The 19133-nt window shown below is 35.6% G+C and overlaps 1 protein-coding gene across 1 annotated transcript in view; it reads right to left on the bottom strand.

Moving 5' to 3' along the window:
* The window catches only part of UNC13C (unc-13 homolog C), a gene marked incomplete at both ends in the record, with an annotated part of 584133 nt that overhangs the window by 97832 nt on the left and 467168 nt on the right, over positions 1-19133 (bottom strand). The window contains 4 exons of the mRNA XM_079701234.1: positions 3198-3275; positions 8112-8189; positions 16360-16503; positions 17151-17247. Coding sequence (XP_079557360.1) covers positions 3198-3275; positions 8112-8189; positions 16360-16503; positions 17151-17247 — 397 coding nt within the window. The remainder of the gene's footprint in view (positions 1-3197; positions 3276-8111; positions 8190-16359; positions 16504-17150; positions 17248-19133) is intronic.

Here is a 19133-nt window from a genome sequence, read left to right as displayed (position 1 = left end):
AAAGGCTACTTTTGCTTCATAGTTTGTGACTTTTTTTTATTCTTATTTTCTAGAATAATTGAGAGTTGTTAAGCTAAAACGTGCTCTTAATTTGTACGCAGGGAAATGTGTTTGAAAGAGACTATAGGAGAAGAAATATAGTGGTTTGCTTTTCTCTTTTGATTCTTTTTTCTAAATAGGGCATTGGTAAAGAATGTGCCTACAGGGCCCACAGGCTACCGTGTGTGCATTTAACAGGGACTACTCAAGTGGCTGTTTTTGGAGCTACTGTCAACGGCATCACTCCCAAGACTGTCACAGCATTAGGCAATGTTTCCTTCTTGGACTCCACACAGAGAGTGAATAAACAAAGGTTTTAAACACTTTTTCTGTTTCCAGAGGGAAAAGAGATTGATCCTGCAAAGAAAGAGCAGTTGCCCCAACAATGGTTGGGTCAAAGCAGCAAAGAGCTGCAGCATCATGCAACTAGGCCTACAAGCGGCCAGCACTTTACAGATTGTCTGAGAGGCCAGCCACGTTATTGTTAGAAGCCATCTAATGGACACATGACATCAAAAACTATTTTGAGCATATGCACAAGCAATCATTTGTTAATTAGGTAGCAAGAAGTGCACATCCTAGCACTGATGGTGGGGCACAAAATAATAAGAAACTACTAAAAGAAGGATAAAATCTAGTTTAGAAAATTTTCCTTAGCAATAGCAGTCAAGGTTTTATAACTAGTTCCACTGTGAGGAAACAACTGGAAATTGGTAACAGTACAAACACATTGTATTATCATTAAAGACCACTGAACATGCTCATATTAAGTTCTGTATATACTTTTCCTATCAAAGAGTGAATTTGTCTTTCTCAGTAAAATCCTTTTTCATCTTTATGAAAGGCCCAAGTTAAGGAACCCATTTAAATACTGCCATATAGATAACTACAATGGATGGGCTCTGCCTATTATTTTGAGATTCTGGAGGCTGAGTGTAGCAATCAGCAGCTCTAACATCATTCTGTATTAATAAAAATTACTTCCATATGGGAGGCTGCCTGTTACACTCAGACTTGGGTTTAAGTCAAGCTTCTTCCTGACATTTCTTCAATCCCTATGTAGTACTGACAGGGCCTGCCTAAAGCTTTTTCTTAGCTACAAAAGACAAGATGAAAATGGAAAAGAATAAGAGAAAAGAAACGGCATAGAAAGGGAGACAGGAGAACATAAAAAGAGGGTAAAGAGAGGGAGGGGAGGAAAAAAATATTTAAATGTAGGAAAAGAAAGGAGCTAGGGTCAATGCTGTCCTAACAAATTCCATCTTTAGAAGCTTAGGCATTCATTTCATTTGTTTAATTGATTTTCCCTTGAAATTATGTATGGAGTTTAAATTAGCAATTGGCATGGACAGAGTTATAAAGGGAGAAGGCATCCAGCTCAGCACATCTTCCATCATTTTCTCCAGTAAAGAAGAGTGCTGTGATGTAGCCATAGGTTTGCAACTCAATTTATCATGAGAAAACCTGTACATTTCAAATTGGCAATTTTATCTGAAACAAGCAGTCAAGTTTGGTTGGTGAACAAACCACCCCATAGCTTTTTTGGTTAGCAGGTGGCTTGGCCCACACAGTTTCCTTTAAATACAGACATAATTTGGTTAACACTCAGCTCAGCAATATATCACTCACATTAGAGTTCAACCACAAAATAGTAATGATATAGTAGTAGCATTAGGAGAAATTTCTGGAAATGTGGCACTTCAAATACAACTCTATCTTCAAATGATTTGTGGTCTTTAAAGTTCACTAAAAGGAGATAGAATTTCCCACAAGAAATCAGTAATTTCTTCACTAATTTTCAAGACAGTAAGTGGACTTAAAGTCTGAATATAAAACATCACGAAAATTAAAAAGGGAATCTCCAGTTATGATCTCCAATTGCTTGTGCTTACCTAATTCAGCAAAAGAATTCTAAAAATGAGATTGATGCCCTCAAACTGTGCAAAAACCATTAACGCACTTTGGGGAATGAAACCTTATTTCATACAAACTAGACTGAGAGCAGTAGCAGCACAGTTCAGAAAAGTTCATTTTTGAAGTTTTGCACCTTCACCCATGTATCCTGGTGCTTCTCATTTGTAGGATGCTAAATAGCAAGTTTATTTTTCAAAAGACTGAGACTTGAGAATAATAAAAAAGACATCAGGGGGAAGATGTATAAATGTCTCTTGGGTTAAAAGAAACATCATGTGTGAAGAGGTCCCATCTTAAAAGAAGCATTTTCAGCCTTATCAATTTAGAAATGAATGGGATCTTGGCTTTGAAATCAAACCTAGCTTTAAATACGTCTTGCGTACTTACCACAATAATTAGGAACAGTGTAAATAAAACCTTAAACAGAAATATCCCTTCATCCTAGCCACCCTTGGGATTGTTTTACGGAGGGGGTGGCGGTGGGAGAATGACAGCTGCATGACCTTCCCTTGCAGTACTGTCTCCAGTCCTCAATCCCCCAGATGCTCATGTCGGTTTGTGAAATACTGCGGCAGCTCAAGGCAGGTGCCCAGTTAGTATTTCACAGTCTACCTGATCCAAACAAGCAAATGAGAACAAGTAGGAAGTGCAATCGTCTTTGAGTTTGGAGGGGAAACAGTCATAAGACGCGTACTATCACAAACCTCATAAAATAATCTTTCTCCTTCCTTCTTCTACTCATGGAATTGCAGGTCAGAGATGTTAGACAAAGACACAACACATTACAGACACTACACAACACAGTTTTGACAGATTTTTGAGATGTGAAAAATAAACCAGCGATACATCAAGAACCAGTAGTGCCACAAAGCACACTGCAGAAGAAAATTGATATCAACTTGACATTGTGCAGTATGGTAAAAGACATCTGCAACTGTGAAACTTTACATATCATTAGCATATACAAAAATATATTTAATAGTGTATATATGACTATATATACACATTACAAAAGGCTATTGACCATCTCCCTCCTCCTATTCACACTTCCGATGTATTTACTGAAGTATTCTGTTATAGAGTAATGATCACCTTAGCTGTTAATGGTATTTTAGATTGTTATCATTTCCTGTTCTTTAGCTAAGCCATGTAAAAACTTGATTATGTCACTCTCCATAGCAAAGAGACAGGCTGCTAATGATCTCTGAGATATTTGGCAAATGCAGGCATAAAAACATACCCACCTCTTTTCCTCCCATGGATTCAAACATTTTTTCCAGCTGAACCCGCAATTGTTGAATATTGTTCATCAATATACAGGGCTTTAAATAAAGCAAACAAAACAAAAAATACATTAAATTATTGAATGAGTTTACCTTCAATGTGATAGTATACAACTATCACCTAAGTTCAATTCTATTTGGCAAATAGAATAATTATGCTATTTTAAGATTATACTTTTTAACAGTTAAGAATAGAAGAGAGAAAATATGACCACTTTGGGGAATGAAATTTAATAATATACTTAGACAATAAACCATTGGAGACCTATTACTAGAGTTTATTTTATTCTTAGCATTGTGGCATTTTGTACTTCAAAATTAACCAAATTCAGTTTAGTTTTTTAAAGATTTACTTTAAGAAAAACAAACTAGTTTAAACTATTCTATTATTTCACTGTTTCAAAAGCTAAAACACCATCTGAATTTCAGGAATGCAAATAAATAAATAAATAAATAAAACCTAAAAATCCTTTAATAAATTCTGGCTATCGATAAAGGCCACCACTTGGTATTCAAGGCCCTTAGTTATATAGCTCCAAACCATGCTTTTCTTCTCCTCTCCCTCTATGGTATTATGATAAACTCTCAACTACAAGAGGCTTGCTTCCCACCTCCCCAACACCTGTGCTTTCCAGACTCTGTGGCTTGGCTTAGCATGTAGGCCCTTCACTTGAACTTCTTCACCTACTTCAGTCATATCCATCATTCAAGTTAGGGCCTTTGTTTTCCCAGATTGTATATTTTTTGTCACTCACTTGAGATTGCATTTTTTTTGTCACTCACTTGAGATTGTATTTTTTTTGTCACTCACTTGACATTTGTTTTATTTAACTTCATGTTTGAGTTGCTTTTAACTGTCTTGCCAGCTGACCTTAAATGCACTGTATGTGCCTCTGTGTCTTTTTCTGCTTTTTCTTAGAGTACTGCACGGAGCCTCACACATAATACATGCTTTAAAAATGTTCCTTGACTTGTTTCCATGGAAGCAGAAATATAACAATCATATAAAGATGTAAAGCTTTCTGACAGGACTAGATGTGTCCTCAGAATAGTAGAAATTAATTTATAATGGAATTCAGAATAGTTATGGAATAATTTAATATTTGCTACATACTGATTCTGAAGAGCCAACATATCAAGGGAAGAAAAGAGTGAAAGAAAGGAAAATGGATATGCCTTCCAAGGTGCTGGGAAATGAGCCAACAATGAGTCAGAGAGAGGCCTGCAAAGGACTTCCAGGACATCAGAGAGGTGTTAGTGTTCATCAGTGAAAAGATTTTATTATTGTTTTAACCACATTACTGACCTTTGAAAAACTTTCTATTTGACTCTTAAAGTGACCACATCCTAACTTCAATTTACAAAAACAATTTAGAACTTCTACTCTCTTAATTCCAGGCACTTAAATATTTTCTTTTTTTTAACACAGAGATTTATCTCCTATAGATTTTGTTCAGTAAGCTGAACCACAATGTTCTACAAATGATTCAGATTGCCAGCTGTGATGGAGAGTCACTGGATCCAGGCCTAATCCTTTCCGTGGCATGTATGATCAGATTTTCAGGGTTTCTGCATCTTGACCCAATGTCAACAAACTGAACCAACAGAGCTTTTTCCATTAGGGTATAGGGTCATTGGGGTTTTTTCTTTTTCACTGCAGAGTGGAAAGAACTAAGGAAGATCATGACTCAATGAGAAGCAGGAAGACTACATGGGTAAAGGTGTTATCACCCTGCTTTTCATGGGTCTAAGTTAGCTGGGTAGTCTCTTTTATGATTATTTGATATTAGCATTCAAGCTTATCTCTTTTGACACATGTAATAGTACTTTAGTTCCAGCTTTACAAATTAAATCAACCTCCAAGCCTTCTTAATATAATAATTTCCGATGGAAAAGAGCTACTAAGAAGTCAAATGAACATAGACACTTGGGCTCACTTGGCATGGATTGCCACTGACCTGGGTAAGGCTACGTATAAAAAAAGAGATGCAGTTATCCAGAGGGAGATAAAAATAAACATGAGACTTTCCTCTTTGATTAAGCTTCCCTTGACCCTGACATGTTCAAATTTCAATTTTATTGAATCAATTTATCAAATCAGTACTGAGAATTGAATTACCAACTCTACCTTAAACCTAATTGGGGAACAGCTTTTACTTTAAAGACTTGAGTAGTAAATGAAAAACAAACAAGCAAAGACAACTAAAAATACCCACAGTAAAGGGAACATTAACCTAATTTAGAAACATCATTTGTTGATGAGTTTAGTTAGATAAAAATAACCTATGTTTGAAGTTAATTCTTATTCTCTGCATATTTTCACTTTTCCCCTAAAAATGTCATAATGTATTTCATTTGCTCTAAACCTGGAACAAAATTAGGAACCTAAAGTACAATAAATATAAAAGTTAGATTTGTTCAGACTATGGCCATTTCTACATGACCCAAATATATTTTTTTTACCAAAGTATAGTTGATGGACAATATAAGTTACAGGTGTACAGTATAGTGATTCCCAATTTTAAAAGGTTATACTCTATTATAGTTATTATAAAATATTGGCTACATTCCCCATGTTGTACAATATACCCTGTAGCTTATTTTATACATAATAGTTTGTAACTCTTAATTCCTTACCCTTATATTGCCCCTTCTCCCTTCCCTCTCCCCACTCATAACCACTAGTTTGTTTTCTATATCTGTGAGTCAGCTTAGTTTTGGTTATATTCACTAATTTGTTGTATTTTTTTAGATTCCACCAAATTATGTTTTTGAGTTGAAAAATATTTAAAAAATAAATCAAGCATTTCTGATTTAGATAATGTTGCTTTGCTATAATGTGGAATGTGGAAAAATGGATTGAAAACTTGTGACCCATTCCAAATTTAAAATGTCGTAGAAGAAAAAAAAAATTCTGTCACAGATATTTTGTTTAACTGTCATCTATAATTCTGACCCCTGGGAAAGCAAGCGTTATGGTCATCTCTTAGAAGATGTCTCTCTTTAAAAGTTTCTAGTGCAATTTACAGATGAAATAGGAATATTGTTATATATATAGAGAAAAAAATAACAATGTTTCAATGTTCTTGGTATTTAAAGAAATGTGTAACAACAGTGATATGTACACACACAAATGTACAAAAGCACTTCTTCAATTTATCTCAGCTGAAAGCTTAAACTAAGCAGCTAACTGATATCCTTTCATGGAAAAGCTAAAATGATACTTGGCATTTAAATGAGAGTCTAAGACTGGTCAAGATATCAGTAATTAGGAAAGAAAAGCATTGAGGAAGGAAAAGTAAGTTCCTGTGCTATAATATTTCAATGACATTTAAAAAATTTGATTTTGAAAAGTATAAAATATAAAGGAAAAATACAGAAAATAATACAATAAATGCTGATTTATAATTTTTCTCCTCTAAAAAATAAAATATACTATAAATGTTAAAACATAAAGTAGAAGTCTGCACAGGCCTTTTAAGGCTACTTTTCCTTTCTGAATGACAGGAATTAGCCTTGATAATTCATAGCCACCTTTTAAAATCTTCAGTTTCACTGTCTTAGTAAATCAGAATCTTTTCTGAAATTATCTGTCACTGTTTTGATTTTCAATATAATACTTTTCAAATGTATTATAAATTTAATTGTAGCTATATGCTTTCAATAAATAAATACTCTATCTTGCCTATTAGAGTATTTATAATCAATGGCAATTAGAAATCACTGCTGAGATACCTGGGAGTTTCAGTAAAATTTCTAGGTAGCATTTTCCTTTAAGGAAAAGAAGCATCTTCTGGGACCCTCAAGAAGCATTAGGACTGACTTATCTTAATGAGCTGTCAGCAAAAGGTCAAGGAAGTTTCAGCAAGAATTCTCTTTAAGACTTGCCTGATAGTGGGAACTGATTTTTTGAGGGAGAAAAAAACACCCTGATACTACCAAACGTAAAATAGATAGCTAGTGGGAAGCAGCCGCATAGCACAGGGAGATCAGCTGGGTGCTTTGTGACCACCTAGAGGGGTGGGATAGGGAGGGTGGGAGGGAGGGAGATGCAAGAGGGTAGAGATATGGGAACATATGTATATGTATAGCTGATTCACTTTGTTATAAAGCAGAAACTAACACACCATTGTAAAGCAATTATACTCCAATAAAGATTAAAAAAAAAAACCCTGATTTTTGTCTTGAAAAATCTAGCACTGACTTTTAAAATATTTTTTCAGTGTTTAAAAAAAAATACTATAATGTTACTGACAGATTTCTCCTAAAATTATATATGGTGAATAGAAAGATTTTACCCTCTACCATAAAATAACACTGATTATATTCTAAATTAGTTTATCTTACTTCTCTTTATTCCTTTTATTAAGCTGCAATACTGGCTTAGATTTTATCAGTGTTTTCTCAATCATCCAAAAAATAAAAGGCTAAGTTAATAATTCAGAGTATACACCACTCCTTACATTAACCATCCTTTTCAATTTATTTGAAAACTGAAAGGCTAAATTATACTCATGTTGGTATTGGTGCCAAAACTACACTAGTTGGTATTAACAATAAACAACTTTTTAACTCCTAGGTCCCAGCTCCAGTGTTTACAATGATGAGGGTTTTCAGCTGTTTATATGAGTCTTATTCCTTATCATCATGGAAAACCACAAGCTGGCTGGCATTGAGATGCTCTCACCCTTCCTTTGAATTCTATTTTTTACCAGCTCAGGACTACTAGGAAATTTTCAAACAATTTCTTGAGATCCCTATTTTCTATCATCCTGTATGAAAACAGAAAGAAAACAACTTCCTCTGCTTACTTATTAGTTTGAAGAAGTGGTTCTCAACTGAGGAATACTTGAAAGTAGAGACATTTTTACTTACCACATTTTCCTTATCACAGTATGAACTGAAATCACTTGATACAATTGCAGCATACTGAAGCAGAACTTTATTGATGGTCTAGGAAAAAAACATTGTGAAATGTATCCAGGTAAGTAAAGACCTATATGTATGTATATACAGATATATGTATCTATCTACACACACACACATACACACACACACACAATCAGGTTACGTTAACTGGGAAAACTTTCCAAATGTCATTTTCAGCTGAACAAAGGCCATAAGTAGTGATTAAATCTACACCCTTGCCAAAAGAAGGATCTCAATTAAACTATTATATTTAGATGACAATTTGTAATATTTCCGAGTACATTTGGAAGATGTTCCACATGCATCCATTCCATTTTAATACAATCAGCTCCATCACAAAATTCTTTATTTCTAGCTTATCTAAATACTCAGAAGGTATACTGTTTGGTGGTAACCTCCTCTACGCTTGGATACTTATTACCTAATGCCCCCTAATGATTTTTCTTTTCCTGAATGAATGACACTTCATGCTTTCATCATCTCTCATGGTTTCTAGTTCCCATCCTCTCCCCCTCCGTCCCCCCCCCCCACACACCTACCATGACAAAATTCCTTGTGGTGGTTATTTTTTCAACTTTCTGCAATGTTCTTAAATACCTCATTATGAGAGGAGGGGTCAGAACATTCCCATATATGTCACTTAGCAATGAATATTTTCAGTAATTTTCTATGATAAGGAGCCTTACTAATAACAAAGACCACCTCTTAAGACCTAAACTTCAGCTTTTGTTGCATCACACTATCTCAATACATTTACCTTTAATTAGTAAGTTATTTATTGGTGCAATATTTGCTAAAAATATTGTCTAATCCTTCCCCTCTTTCTGGATTTTTCATCTTAATTCCAAATTTTCCTTCTCCATCTAATAACTCTTTCTCAGGCTAAGGATGCCCTCTGCTCCCATTAATTATGCAAAATAAGGGAAAATGAACAAACTTTGTTACATTTTATTTCAATTACTTAAAGAGGTATTGATGAGTTTGCACCCTACTGCTGTTACTTACAGAGCTTGAATTATCATAAGTCCAATGTGGACATGATTTTCTTAGAAGAGAGAAAGCAACAAGAGCAGTAGATACAGACCATCTCTTTCCATAGAAAAGCAAAGACAAAAAAGATTTTATTTTTTGTATAACTTATTCGTCTGAATTTTCTTTGCGGCTCAAAATCAACTTGGGGAGACAGTCCAAGGAGTTAAGCTAAAGGAGAGATGTTTAATTTACAAAGCTGAATTCACCGAATGTGACTATGAACTCATTTTATAGACTTTAAAAATCACAATGAAAATCTGAAACCTGAAATTAGGGATAACAGAAAATCCATAGTTTGTGGAAGTACAAGGTAAAGTGATAATATGCATCAATTTAAATGGAAGACTGGCTTTGGAAAATATAACATCTTATCAAGCAGCAGACCAATAAATCTATGAAAACAGGTGGTGGATCAGACTGAAGTATCTTCCAAATGCACCTGTTCAAAACTTATTTTAGATGTAATGTTGAAAATTACTTTGGGACTTACCTAATGAGTGATGATTTATTCATACATATGAACACTACTCTCAATTTACAGGTTCTTATGATAGTGTAAACTGCAGGAATCATTTCACTACATTGCAAGAACAAAAACCAACAGAAGCCTGACTTTAGGAGCTTGTTGCAACTCAGACTATCACTTGTTCACTAGTTTGGGCAGGGGAATCCAGACATCCATTTCTGATTATTCTTAAGGTTGTCCCATGGTCTAATTCTTGCCTCTATTTCATAGGAAAAACCTAGTCCCTTGAATTCCTGCTGGGAGGAAACTGATCCCACGATCTCACATCCACTAGCCTACAAATTCCAGTGGTTAGCAAGTCAGGATAGGTTGCACTTAAGGAAAAGGGCTCAGCCATGTAGGATGTAGTTTAAGGCCTTGTGCCCATAAGAGTTGTGAGTACACTGGAGTGTACTCACATTTCTTTGTGAGTATACAAAGTACACCTGAATTAAAGTGTTCATGTACAATTCAGGGGCAACCTTGATTTCATTCTAATGTATTCAACAAAGTAAAATCACTACTATATATTAGTTCTTTAATTAATACTAGTGAGTACAGTTGAACCTTAAACAACCAGGGGGTTAGGGGTACTGACCTTCCGCACAGTGGAAAGTCTACTTATAACTTATAGTCAGCCTTCCATATCTGTAGTTCTTCCATATCTCTGAATTCAACCAACCACAGATCATGTAGGACTGTAGTATTCACTATTTAAAAACTGTGGACCCCCATAGTTCAAACCCATGTTGTTGAAGGGTCATTTGTAGTTAGTTAAGACATGTATACTTCAGGCATGTCTCCAACAGTATCATAACCATCACCTGGGAACTTGTTGGAAATCTAAATTCCCTGATCCAGTCCCAGATCTACTGAGGCAGAAATTTTGGGGTTGGGTCCCAGCAATTTATGTTTTAACAAGCCTCCAGGGGGTAGTGGTGCAAGCTGAAGTTTGAGAACCATTGTCTTACCTAATGCACAGCAGGGTGGAGATAACTCTTCAGAGAGAACCAGTTGATGGAAGGGGTACCTAGGAAGGCCTGGAAGGTAGGATTTCTGACTGTGTGAACTTAGGTCATGATTTTCTTTTTGGTGGACTGTTGGGCTTCAGCAGTGGGCACAGTATAGAGAGAAAGGCAGAGAGAGGCAACAGATAGCCTAGTAGGGGCAGTTTGCCTCATGTTCTATGGTAAAATACAGTTTATATGAAGAGATAGTCATGAGATGTAGATAATTCTTTTACGAATACAGCAAAGGAACTACCATTGAAAAAGCCCCAGATTAAATAAGATGAAATTCTAATAGGATTGTGGCAGTGAAGCAAGGGATTCTGCTATATTTAAAGAATCAGATAGGATGAATAAAGTATCTCCCAGCTTCAATCAGCTCAGATTTGACATGCAGCTTCTGGTACTATTGAGCTGGGATGGCCATCAATTACTCAAACAAAGCCATTATGGTCTCCCCTAAGCTAATGCCACACTAGTAGAAGTAGGCTAAATATCCTGTCAATACTACTGGTCGGTACATTGAGGGGTATTACTCTTACAATCAGGAAGACAAGAACCCTGGTCCAAATCCATCTTTGCAGTCACATTTTATGCATGGAGCTTTACAGTATTAGAGCAACACAGAGGACAAGAAGACTGCAGTATTTGTTAAGTGACATTAGTAATGTCACTTCAGTGCTTTATATGCTGTATTTTAATGCATCCAACATAAGATAGAATCCCCTACAGATGCCTAGGTTTGGTCTAAAGGGTAAAAATAAATGGTGAGATTCTGCTCTCCAAGTTACTAATTGATTTCTGATGACACTGGAATGTGAAGGTAGTATAGCTTGGTGGTTGAAAGCATTCCATTCATACCATTTTTGTTTGAATTATTTAATTATTTAATTGAATTATTTAAAGTTTCTGAGCTTGTTTTGTCATTTGAAAAATTAGGAAAAATAATTGTATCTATCTCTTAAGAGATTATATATATATATATATATATATCTTATATATATATAATGATTAGCACATAGTGGTACTCAATGAATTATAATTATTATTTTTTAAAATTAGGATTATGTTCCCAGAGAACAAGGAATATGTGGGTCTTATTCACCATAGTATGGCCAACTTGGAGCCAGGAGTCAATATTTGTTGATTTGCTTTTAAGTAGTACTGAAAATACCGTTACTTCATATTTCTCAGTTTTAAATTAAACTACGCATACTTGTCAAGAGCATCCATACAGCCATAGGAATTTTCACTACTCATGTGCCCATTTTACCACTCATCACGGCTCCTAAATGTACCAGCTATGAAATTTGAAGCATTTGTTTGATACCTTATTCAGTCTTACATAGTAAGAGTGAATCATCTTACTTTAAGATCCATTAAAAAAATAGTGAATCATCCCTTTAAGATCCATTTCACAATGCTAGCTAAAGTATCCTCTAAAGTGTCTACAGATATCATTAATGGGTCTTCTCTCCAGGGGATGGTTTAAATCAGTCTAAGTCCCAGAAAGATAATATGATTTCAGTATCTTTTGATACAAGGATCCCAATCCTAAGAAGGATAGGGTTTTCAAGACTGATGGTCACATGTGATGAAATAAAACAAACTCCAGTAATCTAAAGTTACTGTGAAATAGCTAATTATATTAACTACAAAGGACTATTTTTATTTTTATGATTTTCAATTCTAATAACATAGAATTTATTTTTCAATGAAGGTTGCCAATTTCTATTTCCCAGAAAATGTTTTTCATTCCTTGTGATAATTCATCTCCTTGTGATAATAACTGATTAGCATTGAATGCCCATGGATTAAAAATGCTTTACTTCATTGAAGTTATTTTACTGTGTCAATAAAAGCTCACATTTCCTCAGTGACACATGGAGCCTAATTCTTTTCTTCTTCCTTCAGAGAGTCCCAGTTCGGCTTTCCTGCTACTCCTACTCAGTGCTTCTGTGTCTCCACCTTACATAACCTTCTACCCAACTACTCTGAGGGTGAATTCTAGTTACTTTTGCAATATGTGCAATTATGACAGTATGTTACTAAATATATTAACTCTGAGATTATGAAATTCTCATCTGAATCTGCTTCTACTACAGAGTTCCAGGAATAGCATGTAACATAGTTTTAAAAACACTATCCCTAATGACCCTGTTTCATTCTTTTCTTGTCAGTCACCCAAAACACAGCTGTTAGTCAAGAAAAGACTTCGGGAATTTTTTAGAATAATTCTCCTGCAGAATTCACTGTAGATTTCCCCATTATGGGAAATTGGAATCAGCTGCTACCAAGAAAGTCCCAATAAATGATTTTTAGCTATTATTACCTCTTTAAAAGTGCGAGGTTACTTTAGTCTTCCAAGTAAACAGATATAAAGACTGGAGTTCAAAATATCTCATGGCAGATAAATATTTTAATACAGTTTAGGCTGACAGTTTGTCTGCCTAAAAGCCTTCATTGGCTTCTCATTTTCTACTAAAGAAGTTTGGCCACTTCGCCAGTTCTTTAAGACTCTTTACAATGCAGGTCTAACTTTCCAACTAATTCCACAGCATTCTATGAATCCTATGCTCTTTCTTCGGTGGGACCTCTCAAGCTAGAACTCCTGAGTCACAGAATGGTGAAGGACCACAAAGATTCTCTCTTGACCAAACTCTACCCAGGTTCTTCCAAGTCCTCTTCCCTACTAGGCCTCAACCTTGGCCTATAAAGACTTGAACAGAACAGTAGCATAGTTTCTAACAGCTCAAGGCCACACCGCTGGGATGATTCTACATGCCCTGAAAGTGCCTGCCTGAGAAAACGCAAGGCTGCCAAAAGATTTACCACTTGTTCCAGCCAACACTTGAAGATAGGGCCCCTGTCTCTCAGCCTCTGGGGGAGGGTAGGAGGCTAACTTCAATAAGCACCAGTTAGCAAACCCAGATGGGCTTCCCGTGGACCAAACCCCCTCTTCCTGCTTTTTGAGCCCCTGCTTGTGCCCTCCCTGTTCCTACATTCTGCCTCTAAAACAGCCAGTGACGTCTGTACAAATCAAAATTGACTCTCATTCAGTCTGTACTCTTCCCCATTGCACTCATTTATTGCTAATTAAAATCTGTCCTTACAACTTTAACTAGTATCTGGCTTTGTTTATTTTTGACAAAGGCTCCCCCATAGGGTTGTCCAACCAGTATCTGATGTTGGGTGAGCAGGAAGTAAATCTTTGTTGTGTTAAATCATACAGTTTCTTGGTTTCCTTGTTACCTCAGCAAAACTATCCTACTACAGTTAATAAAGATGCTGCCTCCTACAAGAAGCCCTTTCCTAATCCACCTGTCAGTGAACCAGGCTTAAACTTTTCTAAGAGCCAGAGCCAATGACAGGGTCAGGCTCAAGCCTTCCATTCATAAAGGATCTCAAATTTAGACTTTTTGTGATAACACAAATGAAGTAATCTACTCTTGTGTTGGTGTCTGTGGTTGAAAGCAGTGGCATGTTAAATGTATACATCCTTTAGGGGCTGAATTTTGTCCCTCAAAATTTATATATTGAGACCTTAACTCCTAATATCTCAGAATATGACTGTATTTGGAGACAGGGCCTTTCAAAAAGTGAGTTAGTTAAAATAAGGCCATTAGTGTGAGCCCTAATCCCATATGACTGGTGTCTTTATAAGAAGAGAAAATTTAGACACACATAGAAACACCAGGGTTGTAGGTACACAGAGGAAAGACTGTGTGAGGACACAGTAAGAAGATAGTCATCTGCAAGAAGCCCTGAGAGCCCTCAGAAGAAAACAAACCTGCTGACACCTTGATCTTGGATTTATAGTTTCCAGAACTGTGAGAAAATTAATTTTTACTGTTTAGGCCACCATTCTGTGGTATTTTATTTATGGCAGCCCTAGCAAATTGATACGTCTTAAATATTATACAATTTCACCGAGTTTTGGCAAGTCTTTATTTTTTAACATGATCTATATCTCTCTACCTATCTCTCTCTATATATATCTATATAGATAGAGAGATATAGATATACACTAGGCCTTTTTCAACCTCTGAGATACCCTGATTATAGCATTTGACTTTTTCATAGTTGTTTATAGGTTTGGCCATCTCATTATAGGTTTTTTGAGGCCAGAGATTGTGCTTATTCATGACTACATCTCTTAAAGTGGCTAGTAAATTGTGCAAGTGAGGCAAAGAGTAAGCCCTCGTCAAACAGCCAGCCAGCTGAAACCTCTGCCATCATCCAACCCATGAAGCCAGGCTTATCCTTAGGGCCTTCAGGCATAGGAGTGTGTAGGTCATTGCCCTACATCCCTACATTTGTCGTATCATTACCGTGATTCAAAATCTCCAAATATTCACTGTTTCTTAAACTGTTCAAAAGATTAAGTATAAACTTCTCAGCCTGGGAAGCAGAGCTCTTCAAGATCTGGACCCATCCTCACTCTCCTAACATTCCCCACTACTTCTCCCAGAACAGATTTTTTTTTTTCCTTTTCTTTTCCTTTTTTTTTCTTTTTTGCCAGAGGATTGTTTCTCCCTGCTCTTCGCGTCACACTCAGCTTTTCCTTTCCCTTTGTTCCTGCTATTCCCGTGGCTTACAATACTTTTCTAACTTCACCTTTTTAGGCTGAATGAGCCCTGTTTTCCCAGGGAAACTGTATTTCAGCTCTCATTAGTTTTCCTTCCGCTCAACTTAGTGTGCACTCTACTATGCTTGAGATTGAATTGTGTCCCTCTTCATGTCATCTTCCAATTAGTTCATGTCATGTGGTCTTGATTATTATGTGTATATATATACATATATATATATATATTATTTTTTTAAGATTTGAAGGGCAGAGACAGCAGTTTTTATTTCTTATATTTCCCCAGAAACTTTTGCAAAGTAGTAAGTACTTTGTAAGCCTTCTTAGACAGTAAGAGGAGGAAGAGGTCTTCAGAGGAATCTGGTGGCTCAAAATCAATTTGCCAACTAAGAAAATTAAACTCATAAAAATCAAGGGACTTTGTGACCTTGATTGTGACTACCTAGAGGGGTGGGATAGGGAGGGTGGGAGGGAGACGCAAGAGGGAGAGGATATGGGGATATATGTATACGTATATCTAATTCACTTTGTTATACAGCAGAAACTAACATAACATTGTAAAGCAATTATACTCCAATAAAGATGTTTAAAAAAAAAATCAAGGGAACTGCTCAGACTCACACTACAGTTATTGGCTGATTTGAAGTTAGAACTCAGTTTTCATTACTCCAAGTTTAAATACTTTTTATCATACTACTGATTAAAAAAAAATACCTGCGATTTGAATATGAAATTCCAAGATTTATTTTCAGCTACAAAGCTGAAATAGAAATTAATTTGGCCACCTATGGTAGTCTCATCAATTACAAATGACTGAGTCATTCATGTGAATAATTAATAGATTTTTTAAGATGATAAATCCATACTTAGGAAACAGGAAGGGTAAAAAGAGAGTCAGATGACAAACCTGAAACAGCCTATTTTTACTGGAATTAGAAAATTAAATTGGGGTAGTAGTCAGACAAGACTAATGCTACAAAACAACAGCATTTTTCAAATTCTGTGCAGGAAAATAACAACATGCCATAGTCCCAGCGAAGAAAGGATTCATTCCATTTAACCTACCTTTGCAAATCTTCTCATTAAGTGAGATAATGCTTCAGGATTGGGACATTCCAGTTTCTTAATAATCTCAAAGCTCTGATTAAGCTGAGCAAAGACATCAACCACAGAGGAAGAAAACAGTGCGTGATCAGATGTCTGCTGGAACTGAGGGGAGAGAAGGTGAAACCATCCTCATAAGCATACTTTAGAGGGACTGTGGAAGGAATCCATTATTTCACAAAAACAGCTCAATCTCCTATATCATATACTTTCATTTCCCAGTAATAAAATGCTTGCTTATTTTAAAATCATCCATCTCCTTTTCTGGAAAGTGTAGTAAAACTAATATCATGGGGCAGGTTGCTATTAATTGGTTTCTCCATTACTGAATTGAGGGACTGGTTCTTTCAATTTCTCATTCCCCACAGGAATTAGGATGGTTTAGCAAGCCGATTGTGGCTCAAGACATTTGATTTGCTCCAGAGGGATTGGGAGGGTATCCGTTCCTAATCTTGGAATCCTGGAAGGGTTCCAGAACAACAGGGGAGCTTTGTATAAGCCCACTGAACTTGTAGATTCAGTCCAATTCAAGGAGTAAAGAATCTTGGGGCAAAAGGGTGATCAATTTTTTTAAAGCAATTCCCTAGGGTTCTTATCAGCATTTAAAATTGTGTTTTAATTATATTTTGGTAATGAGAGGATTAAAATGAAACTTAATTAATAGCAATAAGCCTAAAAATTCCCATTAGCTTAAAAGTGAGCAGTGTAAATGAATCTTGACAATAAGCAATCTGAAAGTCATTTAAACTCACTCCATCTTTTTTGTCTCTTCCCAGGGCTCCATGAAGGAACTCCATTGACACGTCTTCATTTTCATCTAGCCACTGCATAACAAAAGGTTCAAACCACCTGAAAAAAAATCAATAGTATTGCATACTGTAAAAGATGTCATTTGCACATGATTAACAGTGAATACTGCTCTTTTCTTATTTGAGAGTAATTCAGGACCAAAAATCTCTTTTCATTCTCTTTTTCTAGTTCTGCTACCTTGAAGACCTTTAGTTTCACTTCTCAAACATATCCCCTTCTCAAAATTCCTTGGCAGTCCAGTGGTTAGGAGTCCAAGTGAGCTTCCCCTATACGGGGTACAAGTTCATGGGTTCAATCCCTGATCGGGGAACTAAGGTCCCGCATGCTGTGCAGTGTACCATATACATGTGTGTATATATATATGTGTGTGTGTTTATATGTGTGTGTGTATATATATATATATATATATATATATATATATATATATATATATATATCCCCTTCTCTTTTACCTTCAATCTCTACCTTTCTCTGGGCCCTTCCAATGCTGCCTCAAATATGCTTAGTTCCCAATTCCCACTCTACAATTCCCTCTACAATTCAAAATCCTGTAAAATGTAGATCTTGTGTGCTATGTGCCCCACTGTGCCATTCTCTCATTTCTTAGGGCTTTACCATCTGGCTTTCATCTACACCGACTCATCTCCTGTAACTGATACTGGGTGCTCACCTTTAATTTTAGTGATCTGCAATCCACCAGTAGGTGGGTTTTGTGAATGGTCTAAGTTTCAAAGTTCTTTTTTCCGTATGGATGTACAGTTGTCTAGCACCATTTATTTAGAAGGTCATGCTTTCCCCCACTGCTTTGAGTTGGCATCTTTGATGCAAATCAGGTAACAGCAATGTATGGGTTTGTCTCTGGACTATTTTGTTTCATTGGTCTATTTGTCATGCACAACACCATACAATTAATAATTAACTTTTGAATAAGTCTTGATGACTGATAGTGCAGTTCTCCAACTTTTTTACTTCCTCTTGAAGATTGCTATGGCTAGTCTTAGCTCTTTGCATTTCTATGTATTTCATATTTTTGAATGAACTTGTCAATCTACACAAAAATAGCTGCAGGACTCCTTATGGGATTGCTTTGAATCTGTATGTCAATGTGGGGAGAACTACCTCCTTTACAATAAAGCATCTTTTTAGGAATATTGTATATTTTTATTTAGTTCATCTTAAGTAATCCTCTCAGTAATATTTTATAGTTGCCTCAATAGAGGGCACGCACATCTTTCATCACATGTGTTTATCACGGTTTTAATGCCATTCAAATGGTATTGTTTATATGTAATTTTCTAACTGTGGCTATCACATAGAAATTCAATGAACTTAACTACATTCACTTTTTAGATTCTATTAGTTTTCCTATACTTTCTTTTGAATTCCCTAGGTGTATAAATATGTCATATACACATATGGATAGCATCATTATATGCTTTTACAACCATTATACTTTTCTCTTTCTTATCTTATTGTACTGTCTAGGACTTCTAGCACAATGTTAGATAAAAGTGATGTTATCAGCTATTGGTCTCGTCTTTTTAAAAAAAATTTATTTTACTGAAGTATAGCTGATTTACAATGTTGTATTAATTTCTACTGTACAGCAAAGTGATTCATTTATACATGTATATAATCAGTCATTCTTGATCTCAGGGGGAAGTTTTCATAATTTTATCCATGAGAATGTTTGTACAGTTTTTTTCGAAGGGTGGGTCTTTTATTAGATTAAGAGAGTTCCCTTCTAGTCCTAACTTGATAAGAGATTTTTATAATAAATTAATCTTCTATTTTATCTAATTATTGTTATATATTTAGTGTAATGATTGTAGCGATTTTCTCCTTCATAATTTAAATGTGGTGATTTACATTCATTGCTTTTAAAATGTTTAACTAATCTCATATTCCAGGAATAAATTCCCCAT

Source organism: Hyperoodon ampullatus, assembly GCF_949752795.1.
Source record: "Hyperoodon ampullatus genome assembly, chromosome: 3".
Classification (NCBI taxonomy): Eukaryota; Metazoa; Chordata; class Mammalia; order Artiodactyla; family Ziphiidae; genus Hyperoodon; species Hyperoodon ampullatus.
The sequence above is the reverse complement of the archived record's forward strand: the minus strand, read 5'-3'. Positions and strand labels throughout refer to the sequence as shown.